The sequence below is a fragment of the Cydia pomonella genome, chromosome 7 (genome assembly GCF_033807575.1).
Source record: "Cydia pomonella isolate Wapato2018A chromosome 7, ilCydPomo1, whole genome shotgun sequence".
NCBI classification, from domain to species: domain Eukaryota; kingdom Metazoa; phylum Arthropoda; class Insecta; order Lepidoptera; family Tortricidae; genus Cydia; species Cydia pomonella.
Window position 1 is genome coordinate 11,240,672 of NC_084709.1, and position 23,473 is coordinate 11,264,144.

General features: G+C 40.2%; 3 protein-coding genes across 3 annotated transcripts in view; 1 reads left to right on the top strand and 2 right to left on the bottom strand.

Annotated features, from left to right (window-relative positions):
* Positions 1–3,740, bottom strand: part of LOC133519807 (phosphatidate cytidylyltransferase, photoreceptor-specific) — a 51,089-nt gene extending 47,349 nt beyond the window's left edge. Inside the window, exons 1-3 of the mRNA XM_061853918.1 lie at positions 3,538–3,740; positions 3,333–3,457; positions 708–804 (exon numbers count right to left, since the gene is read on the bottom strand). Of these exons, the coding sequence (XP_061709902.1) occupies positions 708–804; positions 3,333–3,457; positions 3,538–3,612 (297 nt within the window). The 5' untranslated portion in view covers positions 3,613–3,740. The remainder of the gene's footprint in view (positions 1–707; positions 805–3,332; positions 3,458–3,537) is intronic.
* A 365-nt stretch (positions 3,741–4,105) lies between these two features.
* On the top strand, positions 4,106–5,062 carry LOC133519808 (uncharacterized). The gene is made up of 2 exons (XM_061853919.1): positions 4,106–4,234; positions 4,310–5,062. The coding sequence occupies exons 1-2, from the start codon at positions 4,193–4,195 to the stop codon at positions 4,967–4,969; spliced, it is 702 nt and encodes a 233-aa protein (XP_061709903.1). The 5' UTR covers positions 4,106–4,192; the 3' UTR covers positions 4,970–5,062.
* A 4,281-nt stretch (positions 5,063–9,343) lies between these two features.
* Positions 9,344–23,473, bottom strand: part of LOC133519804 (putative uncharacterized protein DDB_G0282133) — a 198,217-nt gene continuing 184,087 nt past the window's right edge. The window contains exons 7-9 of the mRNA XM_061853915.1: positions 14,732–14,959; positions 13,655–13,809; positions 9,344–13,388 (exon numbers count right to left, since the gene is read on the bottom strand). Coding sequence (XP_061709899.1) covers positions 11,535–13,388; positions 13,655–13,809; positions 14,732–14,959 — 2,237 coding nt within the window. The 3' untranslated portion in view covers positions 9,344–11,534. The remainder of the gene's footprint in view (positions 13,389–13,654; positions 13,810–14,731; positions 14,960–23,473) is intronic.

A 23,473-nucleotide genomic window follows, 5' to 3' on the forward strand; every position in this document is an offset into this window, starting at 1 on the left:
CTATCAGCACGATGTCAGGCTTATTGGCTACAATACTCCTTTTTCGAGAATGGCGCAGATGAGTACTTGTAGTAAGCGGTACTTATGTCTGTGCAAGTACTCGCCGTTAACAGGATGAGAACAACCGGAAATGACATGCCTGAGTGACTCTCCGTGACAGCGGCATTATTATTATTTTTATGTCTTTCCACATATCGGGGCCATGAGGTCCCGTACCTTGAGGGAGGCATGCGTGGGGCCGAAGCCGACACCGCAGATGCCCTTTAAGATAAATTAATCTAAAAGCAAAAGATTCACGTGGGCGGATATCATCATCGAGCGCACAATATGATAATAACGGAGATGGTGGTTGCAACGTAGCACGTATTATAGTGAAGCAAATGTAGCACGGCTGCAATATGATTTGTATGTTGGATGGACCGTAACGATTCTAGAAACTAGGGCCAGCGACACCTGCAGTGACAATCAGTCTTAGAATTTTTAAAGGCAGGTGACTCGCAAACTAATTGAGTGGGCCCCACAACAACCGCACGCACAGTGCGACAATGGGGCAATACCTCCGACTGTAAGGTTGTCGAGACGTGAGTCTGCGATAGGCAAATCCCCGTTCAGATAAGATAGCCACCAAGTTAAGATAGTTATGAATGATTTCATTCATAACTTGTCCATGCACTTTTGAACCCTACTGTACGTTAAAATGTACTTACCGTAATCATCAATGCAAGAGGACCCCCATAGATGAGAAGACAAAAGGCTCCGATCATAAGCCAAGTAAAGATGCCACGGATCACCCAGTTCCGCCATCTACATTAAAAGAATTATTAATTTTATATATCTCTCTCTTACATGTTTATTCAAGGGCTATTTAAGGTTTTCGGTTACTTTTGTCTGTGAAATAATAGTGATAGTTTTTACTAAAACTTAATTTTACATGCTACCTGTTCCAGATTACACAATATTCAGTAAATGCTAGTGACCCGCAATTTTTGCTCTCGAGTGTACTTAACTCAGACAGTAAGCGAGTTAGTTAGATGAATGTTGGTTTTCTAGTAGTAGGTGGCGTTGTTTATAGTATTAAATCTAGTAGAGGTTTTATCTTTTATTTACTAAGCATAATAAAACCTATTTCCACAGATCAACCATTTTAACTTGTAACTGCCTGCCTTATATGTGCTATTATGAAATAAATCACTTGATTGTACTTATTTAAAGGAGGCAAAAAGCAGTTATCATTTGATATTTACCAGTCGCTTTTAGGTGAAGGAAAACATCGTGAGGAAACCGGACTAATCCCAACAAGCCCTAGTTTACCCTCTGGGTTGGAAGGTCAGATAGCAGTCGCTTTCGTAAAAACTAGTGCCTACACCAAATCTTGGGATTAGTTTTCAAGCGGACCCCAGGCTCCCATGAGCCGTGGCAAAATGCCGGGACAACGCGAGGAAGGAGGAGGTATTCGCGGGCTGGGTTTCCGCAACTCGACGTCGCAATTCGCGCCTATTTTGCGTGATGGAAGGAGGAGGTAAAAGCAGATGAATCGCCTGATAGTAAGTGATTAATGTTACCCAAGAAACCTGCAACAAGCAGAGTGGTTGTAAGTGTGTTGCCGGCCTTTAAGATAGGAGTACATTCTTTTCATGGATCTATGACATTTAATGTAACAAAATAAAATTCAACAACTGGTAAAAAAAAGTTCTTCAGGTTAAATTGAAGAAACCTATTGGTACTGGCAAGTTACTTTTAATTTATTTTTTATTTTAAATAGTCTCTAGCTTATTTAGTGTTTCTAGAAGTTCCCAAATGTGAACAATGGAAATGAATGGCACTTGTTAATATATTTAATTTGCTCATTTAATTTAGGCTTTAGGTAAACTATGAGTAATGTGTTAATTTTAAATGAATGCTAAGGCAAGAACAAGTTTTCATTTATAGCACAAATTATTATTTTTCATTGTTTTTGTTGTGTTGGAAGAGTTATATTTTTTACCAATAAGACTGCCTTTTAACTACCTACTAATTTTTTATACTTATAACTTGTTTTTGAATATTATTTATTGGTGAACAATAACAATATTGTAAAAAATATTTCTATAGGGTGTTGCCATTTAAAAAATGGTTGTTTCAATTATTTTAACAGTTTATTTCCAAAATTGATATAAAACCCAGATACAAAATAGTTGTTACTATAATAAGTTATAAACAAAACTATTATAGGATTAAATAACCTTGTAACTTATAATACAACAGGCTTCTTCGGTTCAGCCTCAGAGAACATCAATTAAGTTATTAGCTACTATGTTTCAGTCTTCATTAGATATATCAGAATGTCCGAGGTGCTCAAAAATGTCTGAACTAGGCTTGAGTCGGTCAGGACCGAAGAACTAAAAGGAATGAAATCCCACCACAGACCGAAAGGAACTAGTTCATCTTAAGCGCTCTTAATCGGTCTCGGTCCTTTAGTTCAGTAGTCGGTATGTCAGCGGGCCTACCGCGAACTACGTTCGACGGGTTGCCTCCCTGTCACACTTACGTACGAATTTACAAGTGCGACAGAGAGGCAGCACGTCGAAGGTGGTTCGCGGTAGGCCCTCAGTACCAAGTAACAAATCGGTCGGGAGCGAATGATCGGAATGAGTCAAGGTCAAGAAATTCGCTCTCTCACGCTCTCGCTCTGTTTATTTGCGAGCGAGAGCAAGATATAACCTAGTCATCCTCATTCAGATCTCGAGATTTGCTCCTGAACTAAAGGACCTAAAAGAGCGAACTAGTTCGTTTGACCGATTGACCGAGATCGGAGCGCTCTTTTTAAAGACCAAGCGGGCACAACTCTAGTCTGAACATGCACTCTAATGCCTTGAAAATAGAGGCGTGTTTAGGTGTTTGTGAGCACTTGGCCACTCCAATATACCTGATGAAGAATGTACACCCAGCTGCAAAAGTGCCTAGCCACTTTATGAATGAATTCCATTCATAATGTGTAAATGCAATTTTCTGCTTGCTGAACGTTGTAAAAATTTGATGCTATATTTGTATGAGCGTTATGTACATTTTGAATTATGATGTTAAAAATATGATGAATGACTACTCAAATATGAACGAAACTAAGGCCTACCTACTCTACTGTTATCAAAAAAATTAATTGAAATGAAGTGAGTACACTAGTAGGTATAGCAACTCATTTAAAATTTTAATTAGACACTGTAGAAATGCTCCTGAACTAGAAAGGGTTCCAATTACTGATTAATTACATATCATGACATTTTGCCTGTATTATGTGTTAAGCATATTTTAATCAGAATAAAAGTGTAATTCAAAGAGTCAAACAATTAGCGTACCTCGAAGACAGGCCCGAAAGAGCAGAGTCCAGAATTTCAGGGGTCTTATCCGTTCCTTGGGGAAGGTTCTTCGCCAAATCGTCTACATATTTCTCTTCCAATACCTTTTCTTCCTCCGAATCAACCTAATAAATATAAGTAATATAAGTAACGCTGTAACTTAAACTGGTTTCCTATTTGGAAAGAAACAAGATTTCATAGTTACATGGTCAGATTCTCCAGCGGTCTCCGCTTTATCGTTTCTATCACCTTCGCCACCTCGGTGCCTTAATTCACTCATATTGTAGTTTAAACACAATTCGAATAAAAAATTCTCAAAGAATTCGAATTATTTTAATCCATTTACGATTAGAAAACAGACGATGTTTTCCGCCGACTTGTCAAACGAAAAATCAATACTATTCATTTTTTTTATATGTGTTGCCAGTGTAGGGAAATGCTTCTTTTTGGTAGATAAAGTATGGAGGGTAGAGGTAAGGAGAACAATCTCTTATGGGAAAACTGAGGGCCTACCGCGAGTACCGCGAACCACACTCGACTTACGTACGAATTTACTAGTGCAACAGAGGCAACACGTCGAACTTGGTTCGTGGTAGGCCCTCTGATAATGCCCGACCGAACGGCTCACTTTCGCCCCCTTGTCCCAGGTGCAATAATATATTTTATTTTAGCACCTAGCATGAACATGGTTATAGTTCTGATCATGCTTTTACAAACCATTGGAACTGCAACGAATAAATCCGTGAAAATACGTTTTTACCTTAGAATCATCTTTTACAGAAATAGAAAGTGGCAGCGCAAATGGTAGAACTTGGTAGTTGAAACAGGTAGCACCATTAAAAAAAAATACGAAAGTAAACATGGCGAGTGACCCAGATGATTTTGATCAAAATATTGAAAACGTAAGTTATTTAATACGAATGTCTGATATTTTTTTAATTAATACCTTTTTATCAGTAATATATGTTTGCTTTCAGTTAAAAGCAACAGTAAAACAGTCATTCGCTCGCATTTACGCCTCTCTAAAGGCGAGGGAACTCAAGACGCTGAGGCAGCTCGACGCTATACGTAAACAATGCCAAAACGACAATGATCTGAAGCGGAACTGTGTTCAAAATATCCATATATCTTATGACAATGAGTCCACATTACTAGATAATGTAAGTAATTACGGTTTAATCGATTTAGAAAAGCTTAATTTTGATAATAGTATATTTACTCTGGAAGAGTACGTAAGTCCGAATGATGACCACATGTACTCCTATAAAACTATCGGGGAATTGAGTAACGAAACGGATGAAAATTTGGCTATAGAAGAGGCAGCTCTGAGACAGTTGACTAGAACGGAGAATTGTGTGTGTTACGTGAACATAAGAACTGAGGAAGTTTCCAAACAGTTCAGAGAAGTTATAATTGATCCTGTACCGGTTATGCCACCGCAAGAGCCTGAATGTGTAGAAAATAAAGAAGCAATCAGTGAGAACGTTACAGAAGATGAAAAGAGTGACAGTTCTGATCCTGAAGTAGTTAAGATAGATCCTACCGATGATTGGTTGAATTCCATAAAGAGTCAAACCGAGACCGAGCCTTCGCAAGTAAGTGACGTAATGGAGCACAGTACAATAACTTGCTCTTAGATAATAAATAGAGTAATAATAAGTAAATTTACTTAAATCTTGTTACTTATAGATTTTAATAAAGTTTTATATTTTTACGCATAAAACTGCTGATTTTGGAATTTTCTTCAAACTGCATGTATAGTTTAAAATAATATAATATTAACCTCTCTTAATTTAACCTTTTAACTGCTTAGAATTTTTCATTGAGCGTGCTCATGTCGCCACCAGTAAGAACTTATTTATCAGACTGTAGCAAAATGAGCTGGGTATACCTATATCAGTCTACAGCCGTTAAAAGGATAAGAATATTAAAACCATGAAATTCAACCAAGGTCTGCTTAATTTCTTTGGACTCATTCTTGACAGTCTGTCAATATTTTGATGATTTCTGGTTGTTTAGTTAGAGGGCCCCAATTCTGAACTATGATAAATATCATCATCATCAATAAGTAGTGATTCATTGTCATTGAAGACATGTTCAAAGAAATTAGGTGGACAAAAAAATGGTGATATGTGTGAAGGCAATAATCAGTGGCCTTTAAATGTGAATACATAGTTACCCTTGATATCTATGGCATTGCAATTTACCATTGTTTGTTTAAAGCCAATGTAAGGGGTAAATGGAATCTTCACCACTTTTTATTCATGCAATATTTATGTGACATGTGTCATGGAATAATCAATACTATATTGACACTTATGTTGTCAACAAATGTTTGGTGTTGCTTTTTCTGTCATCTTCATTTTGCATAGATTTGGGCCAAGCTGACCAAAGACGATTTGTCAAGAAAAGCATAGAGTTTTTAGTGACTCAAGTGTCACCATATCCACCAAATTACTATGAAAATCACATGAAAATACAAAATATAATCTATAGAGGTGACAAGGGGAGAAATAACCAAACAAGATAGTGACATGGAAATTTTAGTAGTAGTCATGAAGTGCTATTATTGTTTGTACTTGTCATAGTCTCACTTTTTATTTCTGCCTACTTCTAAAAAGTCCTAAGTGGTCTACTGCCTTAGTGCCTGTTCTGTCCCTCATGGGTGCATGCATGTGGCAACTCTACAGTATACTTGATTTGAGTGAAAATATGACATTTACCTTAGACGGACTCTACATACTACCAAACTCCAACTATTTTGCACCAACTTGGCAGTGCCAATGGTTAGGGATCTATAGGGACTTGGGAAAACTGGTTGGAGTTTGTTTCTTGTCGTTGATTCGTCCCCGCCCCACGTGACCGCCGCCATATGAGGCAGGGACAGATGGGAATGATTCTTATGAATGCCTATTTCCATCTTTGCCTGGCGGGGACAAATGGGAATATACCGCGGAACGGTCGCGTGACGTCGTCCCCTTTCCTCTTAAAACTTCTAATAACAAATGCTTGGTCAGGTAATCCCCAAAATAATATTGAGATATTTTACTTGCAATATAATGCATAGATGATTATGAACTGGTTTGACAAACCGCTTAAAATTAGTGGTCATAGTAATGCACCTCAAAGGCCCATTTAGACAGTTCAAGAACTTGCATGCACCAATACATTGGTAAGTATAAAGAAGAAGAAAGAAGGTAGTCGGAAATATTATACTGATCTTAAAAATGATTACTTGTAGTTTGTTACTTTTTTTTACCCCTCATTTACCGTTATCTACGCGTTAACGTACTATTCGGTATCTGGCCGAATAGTTAAATTGTGGCTGAATAGGATACCGAATAGTGGCCCAATATCCGTTGCATCTCTAGCAAGTATGGAGCAATTCAATTAGGGAGCGTGCAGCGTGCATGAACTCTACGAGGCAGCACTGGATTTTTTCTGAATCCTTGTCCTTGTTTAATATATTGGCGGTATTTGGCGCGAAGCGTAGATTAGTTTTTGAATTGCTGACTTGATTACTCAAGAACGAAAGAGGATCTTGATAAATTATAGGTACTCCTGATTTCGTTATAATCTCCTTACAGTGAATAACTTCCAAAACATCTTACGTTATTTTTAAATCGAAAAATAAAAAGATATCGTCACATATGCCTCTTAAAATCAATGGAGAAGTACTACAACAAAAAACAAACGAAAAATGTATTATATTATTGCACCTTTTGCCTTACATTAGACACCTTTCTAACCTGGACAACACACATTGAAAAAGTAAGGTCAAAGCTATCGTCTCTATTAGGCTCCCTTCGTAATATTGTACACTGCCTTCCACAACGAGTCCGCCAAACTATATACAACTCTCTTGCAAAACCCCATCTAATGTATTTAATCGAAATCTGGGGTAATGCATGTAAAACGAATCTGAAACCACTCAAATTGCGCAAAATAAAATCATCAAAATGCTTTTTCATTATGACTATCTAACACCCAGTAAACAAATTTACATGATGGAAACAAAACTTATGAATATTGAACAACTATATACTACAGTACATGTGTACTAATAAAAAAACTTCTAAGCGGTATGATTCATAGTAAATTGAATTGAATTGAACTATTTATTTCAGGTATTATACCCATATATGTAAATTAGTTACAAATTATCTTTAAGACTATGTTAGTCACTTAGTATCCACAGTATAATTATTACATTAATTTTAAATAAATAATCAGTCACAAATAAATAAATTAATTAAAATTGTTATTAAATAATGAACTAGTATACTCTATAAATTAAATTAATATCACAATTAAAATCAAGTTCAAATGAAATGAAATCCCCCTCTAAAATCACATTGATTAAATTTCCAAAGTTTAATAAACTACCCTAAAAACACCAGATATCCAAACGCAATAGCCGAAGAAAGGATCACATTTTTTTGCCACAAATAAAAAGCACTCGGGGAAAACGAATTTGAATTTGGGACTTTTGCAGGAGTACAGTTATATAATAAAGTACCTGATACTATAAACAATGCACGCACTTTTATAATATTTAAAAATAAATTAAAACACTATAAGTATCCGAAATGACGAAAGCCTACTGAGTTATAACTGACCTAAGCTACTGTTTTACTGTTTCATTATGTTGTACACCTTGTTTGTGCAACTTGCCCGTTTAAATTCTACGTCTACCTCATTTTTAGGGTTCCGTAGCCAAATGGCATAAAACGGAACCCTTATAGTTTCGCCATGTCCGTCTGTCTGTCTGTCTGTCCGAGGCTTTGCTCCGTGGTCGTTAGTGCTAGAAAGCTGAAATTTGGCATGGATATATAAATCAATAAAGCCGACAAGGTCCAAGGTACCTCCCCTACACGTAAAGTGGGGTGAAATTTTTTTTTTTCTTCAACCCTAGAGTGTGGGTTATCGTTGGAAAGGTCTTTCAAAACTAATAGGAGTTTTCAAGAAACGTTTTTGATAAAGTGAATATAATTGGAGATAATCGCTCCGAAAGAAAAAAAATGTGTCCCCCCCCCCTCTAACTTTTGAACCATAGGTCCAAAAAATATGAAAAAAATCGTGGAAGTAGAGCTTAAGAAAGACATTAAATGAAAACTATAGCGGACATGATCAGTTTAGCTGTTTTTGAGTTATCGCAAAAAGTTTTCCCTTCATAGTAAAAAGACTTATTTTAATTAGGTACTGATTATGCAAATTTGCCTATTTGTTTAACTCAGGTGAAAGGTACCGTTTCATCCCTTGGTTAGCAATTTACTATAGTTTAAGCTCCAGTTTAGCTTATTGTGACGGAAGAGTAACTACGGAACCCTACACTGAGCGTGGCCCGACATGCTCTTGGCCGGTTTTTATTCATTTTTAATGTGTAATATCTGGATCTCTCGAACTTATATTTTTTCATTATGATAATTACTTTAATTACAAACCATGTAATTTTAGTGATACTGCATGCTTTAGTACTTAGAAATAAATCTGTAATATTATTGTTTACGTTTATCGTATTATATTAATGCATGTTTGTTGAACCAAACATTTGTAAAATTTAAATACTTTATCTACACAATGTATAAATAATAATTATGAATTTTATATACCTATTCATCAAATTTTATAGAAAAATGTTTCTTATATAAGTGAAACGTAAATTTCTTTTTGAGAAAATAAAAATATTCTTTAACGCGAATTGAGCCACAAGATGGCAGCACTTACAAAGCGCAAGAGAGCGTGCGTGAAGTGTAGGGGCAGCACTTGCTTATAGGTTTCTACTTATTAGCGTCAACGTTTAAATTTTTCGATTTAAGTAGGTCACAATGGCATACCCTCCAACTCGCATGGTTCCTAATGTTCTTATAGGATTAGGCCCCCTTTGACTTTCATTTAATTATTTCGGGCAGGACTTAAATAAAATAAATGTTTGGGAGATGTCTGTTCCTCATATTTTTTACTTATTTTTGTATTTAATACTGACCTAGTCATAAAAATAAAACAAAACCTTAAAAGCATCAACTTTTATTGTTAATACATTTTTACAAATGGCGTTATTGGAACACTTATTCTAGGATCTATGCATTGACTTCCGATTACATTCCCTAATTAATAAATATTACCCTTTATGTTTCTACTTGTACCATGTGGTTCACAAAATCAATAGTATATTGTACAACTAGGGCATAAAGCTACCCACGTCTTCCGAGTATGCTCGGACCGATATAGGTCGAGGAAGGCATTGGGACATTTACGTCCGAGTTGTATACTCTACTTTTCACTTCGATTGTGAGTAAAATATACAAAAATATCCAATATTTTAGGTTTTTACCGTATTTTCTCAATACTAAAGAAAATCGTATGGCAGATTTTGCACTTTATTGTAAAGTCAATAAGGGTTGTAAGAGATGATTTTACTTTATGCTCTAGAGCATAATAAGCAACTTTATGCCGCTTACACGCGACTTAAATGTCAATTTTACGAGCATTTATTCGTAATATAAGTATTCAACTTCATAAATGCAACAAAAATTGTGAGATACCGTGAACCTCTCAGTATTAGGTAGGTCATTTTCATTTTGAATTAGTAATTTGGAGGTTTGACGACAAATGTCCAGATAATTTCTTTGTTATAAAGTCTAAGAAAAAACGTGCCCCGGGTTTAACAGCTAAATTAGATGGCGCTGTACATAAACACATTTTGTGGTACCTGGATTGACAAATGTCAACTTTTGACCACCAGAGGTTGCCGCAAAGATCACCAAGCCCCAAAAAAACCGGACAAGTGCGAGTCGGACTCGCCCGCCAAGGGTTCCGTACATAAAAATATGCTTTTCAGATTTTACTCTTTTGTCAAAATTTGTAAAAATCTACAAAATATTTGGCCACCAATACAATTATGTACGACGACATACCTTAAAATAAAGATTTTTACGATTGAATAACAAAATTATAGTTTTCAGAGTTTCATATATCATTTATTCCATTGAAAACACCCTATACTTGTAGACGGTATTACTTGCCATATTTCATAGGTAGTTCTAGGTCAACCGCAAGTACCCTGTCAATTTTGATTCCCTTGAGAGTGTCGAAATATACGTTTTTAACGGCAAAAGCGGCCGTATCTTTTTGAAAAGTTTGATTTTTTCACAGCTTCAAGGGACTGCAGACCTGACGAGTGACTGTAGATATGGTTTTAATTTTAACTCTAGATAAAGGGTCTTGAATGACAGACGGACAACAAAGTGATCCTATAAGGTTTCCGTTTTTTTCCTTTTGAGGTAGGTACGAAACCCTAATAATCGAAAATTGTTATCAGTGTCTCTATCTCTCGAATAAGAGGCAAATAACGTTTTTCGGGATGTCGATATTGGCAATACGCCTTCTGAACCAATTTACAGTAATTACCTATGCATATTTACTTCAATCTCGGAACAATTTGATTTTGTGAATCAGTGGCACATGCAGATCTAATGTTACAGATACCAATTTTTAACACCAATCTTTTGCCAGCTCAACTACATCATGCATTCTATGATTTTATTTATGGCACTTAAACATGACATTTGTTTAATTATACTCTTATTAATTCCCAATGGTGGATGGACTCTGGCTCACTGAATGGTGACAGGTATTCTAGTTTGTACTCGACTTTCACACTGGATAGTGATGGCACAATTACAAGTGCTGTTGCAGGGAATCATAGGCTAAATATAGGATAGGTGTGATAAATATTAGGTGCAAGACGTGGGAGAATGAAATCTAGTGTAAAGGACATTAATTAATACTACATTATAGGCACTAGCTTTCTGTGGAATATACATTGTTGATTTAGGCCACCTTTACTCACATGGTGATAATTTTATTGTCCCATTACTTCAAAGTGAGCTACAAACTAAGAATTTACTGATTATGTTTTAAGATAATACACGTATGAATATTGTTACGTTAATGTCTACGTTTTGTTGACGCGTTAGTAGCTTCAAACCCATTTTAGTAGGATACAGTAAAAAGATAGTTCAAAAATGTTGAGGAGTACAAATTCTTAAAATGAGTACAGGTCTTGAACTAAGTATTACGAGTAGTGCGTATCTAAAGCTTGTTATAAAGTAGTTATGAATAAGTTACACAACTAACTTATTTTATAATGTTAAGACTACTATTTTACATTTTTAACAAAATGAACAAGTGTTATATCTACTATACAAGACCAAAGTCGGTGCACACGGCGGCCACGTCGCGGTTGTTCTGCTTCTCCGTTGTGGCCGCCATGTTGAGTTCCACCAGTGTGTCCACACTGTTTATACTGACCCCCTTTAATATCTTCTGCGCTGCTAAACTAGTGAAATTAAAGCTCAAGTCACTTAAGCTAGGGAAGTTGTAAAAATCCTGATTCTCTTTCTTACTTTCCTGGCTTAGGCTGTACCTCTTCTGTTTATTCTCCAAACTATTTATCTTCTCCGTCGACGTGTTGATATCTTTAATCGTGTCTTGATTCTTTAAAGCCAAGTTAGGCTCGGATCCTAACACGGCCGGTTTCTCAACGCCTTTTGATAAAAGATTAGCGATGGAGTCCGAGCTCATCCTGTTATTTACATTCGGAAGTCCGTTCAGCATTTGTAACGCTGCAGCTTTCTTTAGTAAATCGACGCTTTTCAACTCACTGTTTGAATTTATATTTGTTTGCAGTCCACCGTTAGCCGATGTTAGAGAGTTTTTTTGATACCTCAGGCTTCCCAGAGATCCAATAATATTATCGTAGCTCTTGGTTGGAGTTGAAGGGTTGCTGTTTGTGGTGTTGTCCAGGTTATTTATGTTATTATGAATAGCTGGAGATGCAGGGTTTGAAGCGACCTCATTCGAATTGTTCAGTTGATTTTTGTATATGAAACTGTTATTATTCGTAGCTCCAATTTGCAACGACAACTTGCGGTTATTATTCATACCAGTATCATTTATTGAATTTTTATTGAACTTATTTTCTTGGACTTTAATGGTTTCTGTATCTTGATAGAGCTGATTGTTTTTCTCAACACAAGTTTCGAATGAGGTTTCAGTTGGGTTTTTTGTCGTCTGGTTCCCGACACCATTTTGCGACACAGAAACAACTTGTCTATCGTCATTGATGATGTAAATATTGCTGCCGTTGCTTGTTTCAGTAACTTTTCCGTTTTCGAACGTGATTACGGATCTTACGGGCGAATTTTGTACGTAAACCTTGGTGTTAGTTCCACCGTTTTGAGATATCGTATTCGTGGTAACTTTGAGCGTAATGGAGTTGTTGGTGTTAGCGGATGACATCATAGTAGGAGAGGGGCTCTCTGCCTTCGGCCCTATAGCTTTGTGGTGCAGCGGTGTGCCCGTTTTCTTGGGGGTACTTGGGCAGTTTTTTGGAGAAGTTCTCGGGGAAATTTTGCCGTTTTTTGTCTCGCCGCCAACCATCGGTGGTTTGTTTCTGTATTTATGCAGGCTCTTGGGAGAGCTCTGCAAACTCTGAACCTTGACAAGCGACTGCGCTCTGCTCAGGCCCGGCGCGTTGCTGTGACTAGGGGACGGTTTCAGCGTGCGGTCTGATATGTGGGATTCTAAACTGGAGTGACCGCTGCTGCCACTAGTGTGATAGTTTCTTTTCATGGGTGAGTTCTGTTCTGACCCGTTTTTGGAGTCTTTTCTTGGGGTTCGATGTGTCGTTGTGCTTTCGAGGCTAGAGGGGCCGCTAGTGGACATGATGTGGTCTGAATGCGCATAGTCGACTCTTCTCAAGCTACCGCTTGGACTATCTCTAAGCTTAGGGTCGCTGTTTCGTTGTGGGGAGCCGAAGTGGTCAAGCATAGTTTTGTTGGTAGAACTTCTGCTTAGAGTGGAGCGGGGCAGGCTGCCGGAGCTAGGGCTTGAGTGGCGCACCGGGGAGTGGTCGTAGTGGACGGAGCCCGCGAGCCCGGACTCGGTGGAAAGGTGCCGCTTGTGTCGTCGCGGGAGCGTAGACGACCGATTACTAATCTCTGAACCGTCATAGTATGATGACACGTATGATGTTTGACTCTGCAGTGACTCCTGGAAATACAAAATAACAAGCATTACTCCAATATCTCCTGCATCAGGCTCTGGCTCTTAACTATTCCAACGTTTGTAGGTATTCGTTTTTTAAAAGTCATAAGGTACTATATACATTAACACCGATGTGTTGTTTGTGTTGATACTTGATATGCATGAGAAATTACAGGTCTTAATAGTCAAGTTAAGACCTGTAATTTCCAAGTAAGCAGAGGTAGAGGTAGGTAGTATACCAGATTCAAGGTAGTGTTAAACATCTGTCGTACCTTAGAGTTGGTCTGTGTAGCAACGCAGTGAAGGTGCACCGCCTTGGAGTTGAACCACTCGGTGGGGGGAAACTGCGCAGAGAAGGTGCTCATCGCCCGCGCCTGCTTGCTGCGGCCGCTTCGTCTGAATAAGCGGGACAGCAGGGACGCTTTTTCTGAAACAACCGCGTAGTATTGTAGTGGAATGAAATCAAATTCATGAAACTCCGTTCAGAACCAAATTCATATTAGATTATAGAACATGTAACTGGGTAGAAATGCTGGAGTCATAGATGGCAACATACCTATTTTTACACATTTTTTTTTAAACAGAGTTTTAAAAACTTGACAGAAGTAGGTATTACTTTGTATGTTGCACTTATGATAGTGATTACATTATAAAATACCTCAGCATCTTCTGAAGAGGATGCAGATCGATGCACAACACACACACACACACACAGTCACACACACATATCATGATTTGCAGTAAATGATTTGATATGCTGCAAATCAGCGGCATTCATTGTTATGCTGATGATAGTACAGGTGATATATGCCTCCTACACCGGCCACTCCAATATCTCTCGGGAAAACGTCATCGAGAGCCGGAACAAACTTGTGTCTGAAATTGAGACTTCCCTAAAAGAAGTCTCTGAATGGGGTCGACTTACCTATAACTTAGTCCGTTTTAACCATACGAAGACGAAGACGCGTTTACCGCTAAAAAGTTAGAGTTGGTCGTGTCACCTCGTTTTGAGAACACTCCCCTGACTGCCACAGCCGGTATCATAATCCTCGGCGTCGACATCTCGAGTGAAGTCCAGTTCCGCGGCCATTTAGAGAGTAAGGCCAAATTAGCCTCAAAAAAGCTCGGTGTGCTCAACAGATCGAGACAGTATTTCACACCGGTCCACCGCCTGCACGGTACGGACGGACTGCAACTTGTATGGAAACTGCACACCGACGTTGCAGTTGGCGTGCAGTCGGCGTGCAGTTCCCATACAAATTGCAGTCCGTCTGTATCGGTCCTAAACGTTAAAACTACAGTAACAAGGATAGATAAACGACATTACACGGGACACCCGTAAATCTTACTAGGCGACGCTGATTCAACGCTGGGAGGATAGTCGGTGGACGAAGAGCTGTCGGTCGTATTGTTGTGTTTGTGGTGCAGACTGCGCGTGGAGGCGCAGCGCTGCAGGTACTTGCTGGACGAGCCGAAGATGCGGAGCGAGTGGCGCCGGTCGAGCGAGCGCGGCGCGGGGAACGACGCGCTACGCCGCTTGTTTGGACGCCCGTAGAGGATCTTGTCGTTGGGGTTTCCTGCAAAAAAGTTCATTTAAAGGAAGTTTTCCAATTGTGATTTAATTATTAGATAAAACACTTCGGCAACAGCACCTTAGATCAGATACATTATCGACGGATCCAGTAGGTATAAACGTGTGTCAAATCATCTGAGGGAAGAGTAATTAAACAATATCATGAAATTGTTGAAGAAATTTTTCCTCCACCTCTTTTCTAGTGTTGAATTTGGAAGTAATTATTTGTTAATACCTAGTGTCGTGCTAAGGAATAAAATAAAATGAGAATTCAAAGCCGTGAGTGTGTACCTATAAATACGTTAAACCTTAAATATTCCGTCGATATTTAGACACAGACTCGGAGAAAGTTATTTAGCTAACTGCAGCGTTACATAAAATCACTATAGGAATAAACAACAACCGATGTTACTATAAACAGCACATTTTATTATGACACCCAACCAACACTTAGTCGAAGGTGGTGCCATTCATTAGCTAACTTAATGTACTCTAGTGTCACAAAAATATGTTTTCTGTTGGCGAAAAGGGAGAGATTGAAAATACACATCGATGCGATCTAGTTTTGAGAAAGGCAACATTGTGTCAAACACTCCTAAATTGTATCAAACCGAGTTAGACTATGGACACTATCTCCAAGGGTTTAAGACAGTGCTACAAATCTGTCGATATAAACAGTCGTAAATATATCAGGAATATCGTTATCGCAGCTATATCCTGTTAATAAAGTAAATAAGTCTATTTGAACTAATCTGTTCATATTGTTTAGTGTGTTCGGTTTTCAAGTTAATGATATCTGTTAAATAATATAGTTAGCTACAAGTTACAAAATCAGGCTTATTTGTGTGCCTAGTCAATGAGATATAAATAAAAAATTGTAGGTATAATATACCTATTACACCTTCTACCTAGTATGCTTAGGTACCGTGATATATATTAACGCTCATTCTGTGATTATTATTTATAGGTAATTGCTTTTCTTTGTTTTCCACCACACACAAAAGTTCAAGGACAAAATGTATGATTCGTAAAATCGATCGAATTCCTATATGGAACACTCATTAGGGCTAAAACTTCTTTTTATTCCTTTACGGATTCCTGGCAACCCAACGAGACCACCTACTTACACCATAAATAAGCTGACTACAGCCAGCGGATAAAATAGGGACTAACATGGCATTGCAACTTCGCCACGAGCACCGGCACATATAACTTTGTTCGACCGATTTCCTTTTCAGGCGTGATTTTTTTCCTCTTCTCGGAACCAGGGAAGGCGAAGATCTCATATTCTCATTCCGCCGACTGTTATAATGACGTGTCACATTCCAGGTTATTTCTAAACTGGGCTAATGCGCCATCGCGCGGATTTTCGCGGGACAAATCTCTCGTACATTTATATAGCAGTAACTTGGTATAGTTTCTATTTTTCTCCGTGAGCTTCTACGGATTATCGTCTTATCTATTGTTTAAAAACCGCAAAGGCGCGTGCCACTATGAAAAAATGGTGAGGCCGCATAGGTAGCGTTTATTGAATTACTACTCTATTGAGCACGGAATAAGATTCATTATGAACTAATACAGAATTCTAACAGAATAGCTGTCTGATCTCTATTGGTGCGTCTAAGGTAGGCGACTAAACGCGCTCAAACCAGCTTAACTTGTGACACTGCGATCCGAAAAAAATATACGTATTCGAAGACCTCGCTTGCACTGGTAATGCGAGCGCACGGCTAGCTAGCGCCAAGGAAGCAATGGTATGTTTCTCGAAGAGCAGGTAAAAAACAGAGCCGGATTTTCACACAAATATATTTGGGTGGCACGCGCCTTTGCGGTTTTTAAACAATAGATAAGACGATAATCCGTAGAAGCTCACGGAGAAAAATAGAAACTATACTACTAGTTGGGTTGGGCATGGTCCTCTTGCCTTAATTTTGATTGAATCTTTAATTGCGGCCGCTTATGTCGTTACACACAGGAGACTAACCGAATCCTATTTTATTTGTTAATTTAACGTGGCTGACAACCGCGAAAGTGATCGTCTAGGACTCTAGGCGACGATGACGTCATTTAGGATAGCGTTGCATTGAGCGTTAATAGGTATATACTGGGGTGCAATCTGATTGTTTAATATTTTTTCAATTTCTGTAAAAAGTGTGACCGCGACAAATTTAATACCAAGTGATAGATAAGCGTTTTCTCTATATATTAATGTATTTATCAAAAGTCCGCGGACTTTACTTTCAGTTTTTCAGGCCTTAGAACATTACCGTCTAAAAAATTCATACCGGAGTAGAACTTATTTCAGCAATGTTGTATCGAGGGCAATTAATATCGTGTATTGCCCTCCTTATGACATCGACAGGCTTTCATACTTTTTCCCATCGGTCTTATCAATTTCTTAACTACCTCTTGAGAGGTGCACGCCAATTCATGGCCCGGGATTTGTTCCAAATATGTTTGATTGGACTTCGTGCTGGCCACTCCATAACACTGATACCGACCTCCTCCAGGTACTCCTGAGTGACGCGGGCTGTATGCGGCGTGGCATTATATTGCATTATCAAGAACTTATCGCTGATGTATCCAGCAAACGGGACTACATGAGCAGCCAATAAATGCCTTCTAAGTGTATTACGTACAGTGAATCCGCCCGAATTCGGTCTGCTACCGGGCACTGTGATAAAAACATCAGTCTGTGCTTTGAGTGAAATGCTAACCCAGACCCATGATTGACCCGCCACCATAAGCAACATGTTCCTAGGTATAACACTGAGCGAATCGGTCTCGAGACCTTCGATCGTCACGTGTCCGTCCGTCAGTACCTGCTATATACCGAAAATAGTTATCCTGCACACATCGGAGAAGAGTTAGGGACTTTCCTCGAAGGGCCTGATTTTCATATTCCCGAGCAAAGACACGTCGTGCACTGCGGCGAACCGGGGTGAGTTTTGGAGGATTTCAGCTTTGTGCTAATACTTTGCAACTCATGTGAATAAAATGCAACGTTCACATCAGTTATAGACGAATAAAAAGAGCGTTTACTGCAGGTGTGGTAAAAAAATATTATTTTGGTTAATATCGGGTCGGTAATGCTTAATATTGCATTTTCAATAACTACATTTATTTTGTGTAGCTCATAATTCAGTCGTTACGCATAAGTGCAAATGAAAATGCAGTTGAATCATCGCATCAAGTCCGTCTTGTTCGGCGTCAGCGCATCTGATTTATCTCCACAAGTGTGCTTTCTTTGTGCGTCACTTGAATGAATTGGCATAAATTTACCAATATTGCGACCAAAACAGAAAATTAAATTGTAAGTAGGATCTTTAATATTGTCTTCGGTTCCCGCGATAGTTATTCATGAAATAAAACTATGTACTACTTGTCTTACAACAGTTTTACAAGGGGACAAAGTAGTTGTTTAACCGATCGTGCTAATAGTGATACCAGAAAAAGCGAAAGATTACAAATTGGTTTATTTATTTTATAGGCACAATAACACAATCCAGGCAACAACATTTTAAAATATTCCATACATAAGTATCATTTAGACGGATAATCAGACTCATTTTATTTTAATTTTTATTGTTTTGGACTGTTATTATTATTTGTTGAATTTAATTTTATTTTAATTTTTTCCTTATGAGCAATAAAGAAAAATATACTAACTCGTCAAAAATATACTATCTTAAGAATTATTAAGCTAAGTACACATTTTCACTTTTAGTTTATTTTTTTGCTTTCTTTGGTAACATTACTGTTTTCGTCGTCGAAAGAAGATTTATAGCTGTACTTAAATAAATAATACTAAATATTTGTAATAAGTACAAATAAACGCGGACGCCAATAAATAGGTACCTATCTAAATATGCAATTTTTTAATAATAATAAAATAAAAAATAATGACGCTGTCAACGTCAGTCGTGTTTTTGTAAATTTTCTTTAAATATTTTCTTGATTCTGTATTTACGAAAAACACATCCATTTTATGAAAAATATAACCCATGATTACTCCATACTGTTACGTATATACGGGTTATACTCTGACAAGTAAAAATGTGTTCAACATGTACGACAAAGCTATCTAAGTAAAGAAAATGCAAACCAGAAGCAAAACGCGACTTCAAATAGCGTCTACCACATCCAACGCACGCCTACCACCCTCGCCCGCCTCGTGTGTCTCCTCGCAATCGTCGGGCGATGAATTCGCCACCGCGCCCGACACCAGCGAGTCGAGCGACGAGTGCGGGCCGCCGCCGCCGCCGCCACGACCACCTGCGCGACGAGGGCGGCCACCGCTGCCGGCACGCTTGGGGCCTGCGGGACATCCTGCCCCGCCCACGGCTCCCGCTGCCGGTGGTGTAGTGCGTCGCATGCGATGGTCTCAATCCATGAATGAGAACGTCATGCGCGCCTACTATGGGGCTACAGAGGGAGGAACTAACCTATGCGCGTATCGTGTCCGGATTCTGCCTCTGTTTCAGGCTCTTGAACCGACCATCGAAGTGACTGCGCAACGATTATCGGATCAGGTGCGAGTCATCCAGCGGCGAAAGCGGTTGGATGACTCTACACTTGATCGGCTCCGCCTGGAGGCTCTTTCTGCTCGCTCAACCTCCACCTCGGCGCGAGACCCGCCCGCCACGTCGCCAGATCCGGTGCCGGCACCCGACCAGGCACCGAGGGCGCCGCGGGTGGATCTCAGTGCCGGCGAGGAGGAGCAGTTCGCGCAAAGTGTGAGTAGTACAGCCAATGAGCAACCGAGGAGGACTCTGGAAGAGGTGATTACGCAGTATCGGTCCACACCCAACACTAGGCCACGATTACCAGGTTTGCCTATGAATAGACGCAATCTAGCGCTAATGGGAGCCCTAAACGCTTTACTAGAGCCATATCTGCGGACTAGTAAAGATTTAGATGATACGCACGCGATCATGTATTGCGGAGCCATCGCGGCGTGCCGTGTTGCACGAGTCAAGTTTCCGGACGCTGAACGTGCACCTAGGACCGCCGGATGGCAAATACGGATCGAGCGACGTATCAACTCGTTTAGGACTCTCATTGCAAAGCTGACCTGCTTCAGGGGGGGCAACCACCGCCCCCGAGTAATGTGCTTTGTGAATCAGGCGTTCGCGGGGACGGGTATTGAGCCCCGCGACTATATTGCCAATCTCACGGAGCGCATCGACTTTCTTAAGCAGAAAGTGTATGCATGGGCAAACCGTATTCGCCGCTACAGAAAGCGTGTGGATCGATTCCAGCAGAATCGTCTTTTTCAGAGTGATCAAAGGAAGGTATACCGAAAGTGGGAGGAAACCAACCTTCGTGCGTCCGACACGCGGTCGCCAGATGCTACTGCCATGACTGATTTCTGGCGTAGCATCTGGTCAGTGCCTGTCGAACACACCGAGGGGGGTTGGATGAGTGTTGTCGAGCGTGAGTGCGAGTCCATCGAACCTATGGGGGCAATCACCATCAGCCCCGATGACGTAAGTTGTGCCATCCGCACGGCTCAGAACTGGAAAAGCCCTGGGCCGGATGGATTGCATAACTTCTGGCTAAAATGGTTCCGATGCTCGAACTCACGCTTGGCAGCACAATTTCAACAAGCCCTCGAGCTTGGTTCTCTCCCACCTTCCTTAACAACTGGTGTCACCTTCCTGCTCTATAAGTCCGGTAGTGCCACGGAGGCAAAGAACTACAGACCCATCACGTGCGTGCCTACACTCTACAAGCTCCTTACATCCATTTTGAGATCAAAAATAAACGCGCACATTGGCGCTAACAACATTTTGGCCTCCGCTCAAAATGGATGTAGGGTTGGGTCCCGTGGTACTAAAGAGCTCCTCCTCATAGACATGACCATTTGCCAAAAAATCCGGCGGAATAAGGGGGTCCTCTCTGCCGCTTGGATTGACTACAAGAAGGCCTATGATTCGGTGCCTCACTCATGGCTGGGGAGGGTCTTAGAGCTGAATAAAGTTGATACAGCTTTAAGAGCCTTCTTAAGCGCTTGTATGAGGCAGTGGACCACAGTCCTTCGTCAACCAGGAGGTGGGGATGACCGCCCTGGCCCGCAGGATTTTATAAGGGTTTGAGCGAGGGATATTCCAGGGTGATAGTCTGAGTCCCCTGTGGTTCTGCCTAGCTCTGAATCCCCTCAGCACCCTGCTGAAGGATTCGGGACTAGGTTGCCGGCTTCGGAGAGAGGGTGAAGTCATTTCTCACCTTCTGTACATGGATGACCTCAAATTATTTGCACCAAATAGCCAAGACTTGTTGGAGCTACTGAAAACCACCGAAGTTTTCAGTAGTGCCATCAACATGGAGTTTGGTGTCGATAAATGTGCGGTTATGCATGTACAGCGGGGGAAGGTTGTAAATTCAACAAATTTACAACTTTCTGAGACAATGTCTTTCAGATCTATCTCTGAATCAGAAACCTACAAATACCTTGGTATGACACAGTCGTTGGGTATTGAGGACGAGGGTATTAGACAGTCGGTGAAGGAGCGCTTTTTCAGTCGGCTCACAAAAGTCCTTAACAGTCTTTTGTCAGGAGGCAACAAAGTGCGCGCCTTCAACGCCTGGGTAATGCCCCTACTCACATACTCCTTTGGCATACTAAGGTGGACTCAGACCGAGCTGGACGCCCTGGATCGGAGGGTCCGACTACTGCTAACCACACACCGTATGCTACACCCACGCTCGTCAGTTATGAGATTGTACATCCCACGGAAGTGTGGAGGTCGCGGCTTCCTAAACGCCAAAGATCTCCACAACCGCGAGGTGTGCAATCTCAGGAAGTATTTCCTTAACAACGAGTGTGGGATGCATCGTGATGTGGTGGCAGTAGACAGGAACCTCACGCCGCTCTCCTTGGCAAACGAGAACTGGCGCAAACCTGTGGTACTAAGTACTGCGGATCGCAAGGAGGCATGGGAGAGTAAGGTGCTACACGGGCGGTTCTACAAGGCCCTCACGGGACCCGAGTACCCGACGTAGACCTGCTCGCATCGGTGAACTGGTATCGATTCGGGGACCTCTTCGGAGAAACCGAAGGTTTTGCCTGTGCAATTGCGGACGAAGTGATGATGACGAACAACTATCGGAAATATATCCTGAAGGACGGTACGGTCGACATTTGTCGGGCATGCCGCCGTCCCGGAGAGTCACTCAGGCATATCATTTCCGGTTGTTCTCATCTTGCTAACGGCGAGTACTAGCACAGACATAAAATCTCGTAGCCAGGATTATTCACCAGCAACTTGCTCTTCTATACGGCCTTGTGGACCGCGAAGTACCGTACTGCAAGTACTCACCTGCGCCAGTTCTCGAAAATGGTCGTGCCACGCTCTATTGGGATCGATCTATTATTACTGACAGGACTATTGTAGCCAATAAGCCTGACATCGTGATAATAGATCGATCGCAACGCCGGGCCGTGCTCGTCGACATCACCATCCCCCATGATGAGAATCTCGTGAAAGCCGAGAAGGACAAGTCCAGTAAGTCCTAGACTTGGCTCACGAGATAACCGCCATGTGGGATGTTGATTCGACGATCATTGTCCCGATAGTCGTTTCAACGAATGGTCTCATAGCGAAGAGTCTCGACCAACACCTTGAGAGACTCTCGCTAGGTGGTTGGATCAAGGGTCAGATGCAGAAGTCGGTGATCTTGGACACGGCGCGGATAGTCCGCCGGTTCCTCTCTCTGCGGCCCTGACCACCGGCAGCTTGGGCCCTGCCCCGCTGCTGGCGGCACCCTAGGTTAGGTTTTTTATAATGTGTTTATATACATTTTGTATTGTTTTGTAAGTGTTTTTATATTTTACTTTTATATTCATATTATAAATGACCTAGCCTAAGATCAAAAATAAATAAAGGGAATAATAAATAATAAATATTATAGGACATTATTACACAAATTGACTAAGTCCCACAGTAAGCTCAATAAGGCTTGTGTTGAGGGTACTTAGACAACGATATATATAATATATAAATATTTATAAATACTTAATTACATAGAAAACATATATTCATGCTCATCACACGAATAAATGCCTTTACCAGGATTTGAACCCGGGACCATCAGCTTCGTAGGCAGGGTCACTACCCACTAGGCCAAACCGGTCGTCAAATCGTTAATATTGTAATTAATAAATATCAATTATATTATGCACCCGCATTTTTAAGCTCAGATTATAATTGACAGAAACGAAATCTGGATCTGGATCTGAACATCAGGTAATGGTATGCGATGTAAAACGAATATTATGTACTATCATGTATTTAAAAAAAAAACTAAGCTCAATAAAAATGGTACTGTGCTGCATCCTAGACATGTTTGAATTAATAAACTGGAATTTGCAAGTTTCTAATGCGTCCTATCATAAATCAAAATAAAAACTAGTTGGGTAAACACCAAAATGGTCACGATGAGAAGTTTGCTTATTAGACGGACTCAACACCAGATATGTATAGGCAGAGCGTGTTAAAGAATGCTGACATGAAAC

What these genes read in the sequence shown, in the direction of transcription:
- LOC133519808 (XM_061853919.1), top strand. Translation starts at nt 4,193, where the DNA reads ATGGCGAGTGACCCAGATGATTTTGATCAAAATATTGAAAAC. An exon ending in TTGATCAAAATATTGAAAAC is followed by an intron (nt 4,235 to 4,309) that starts GTAAGTTATTTA and finishes GTTTGCTTTCAG; the next exon opens with TTAAAAGCAACAGTAAAACA.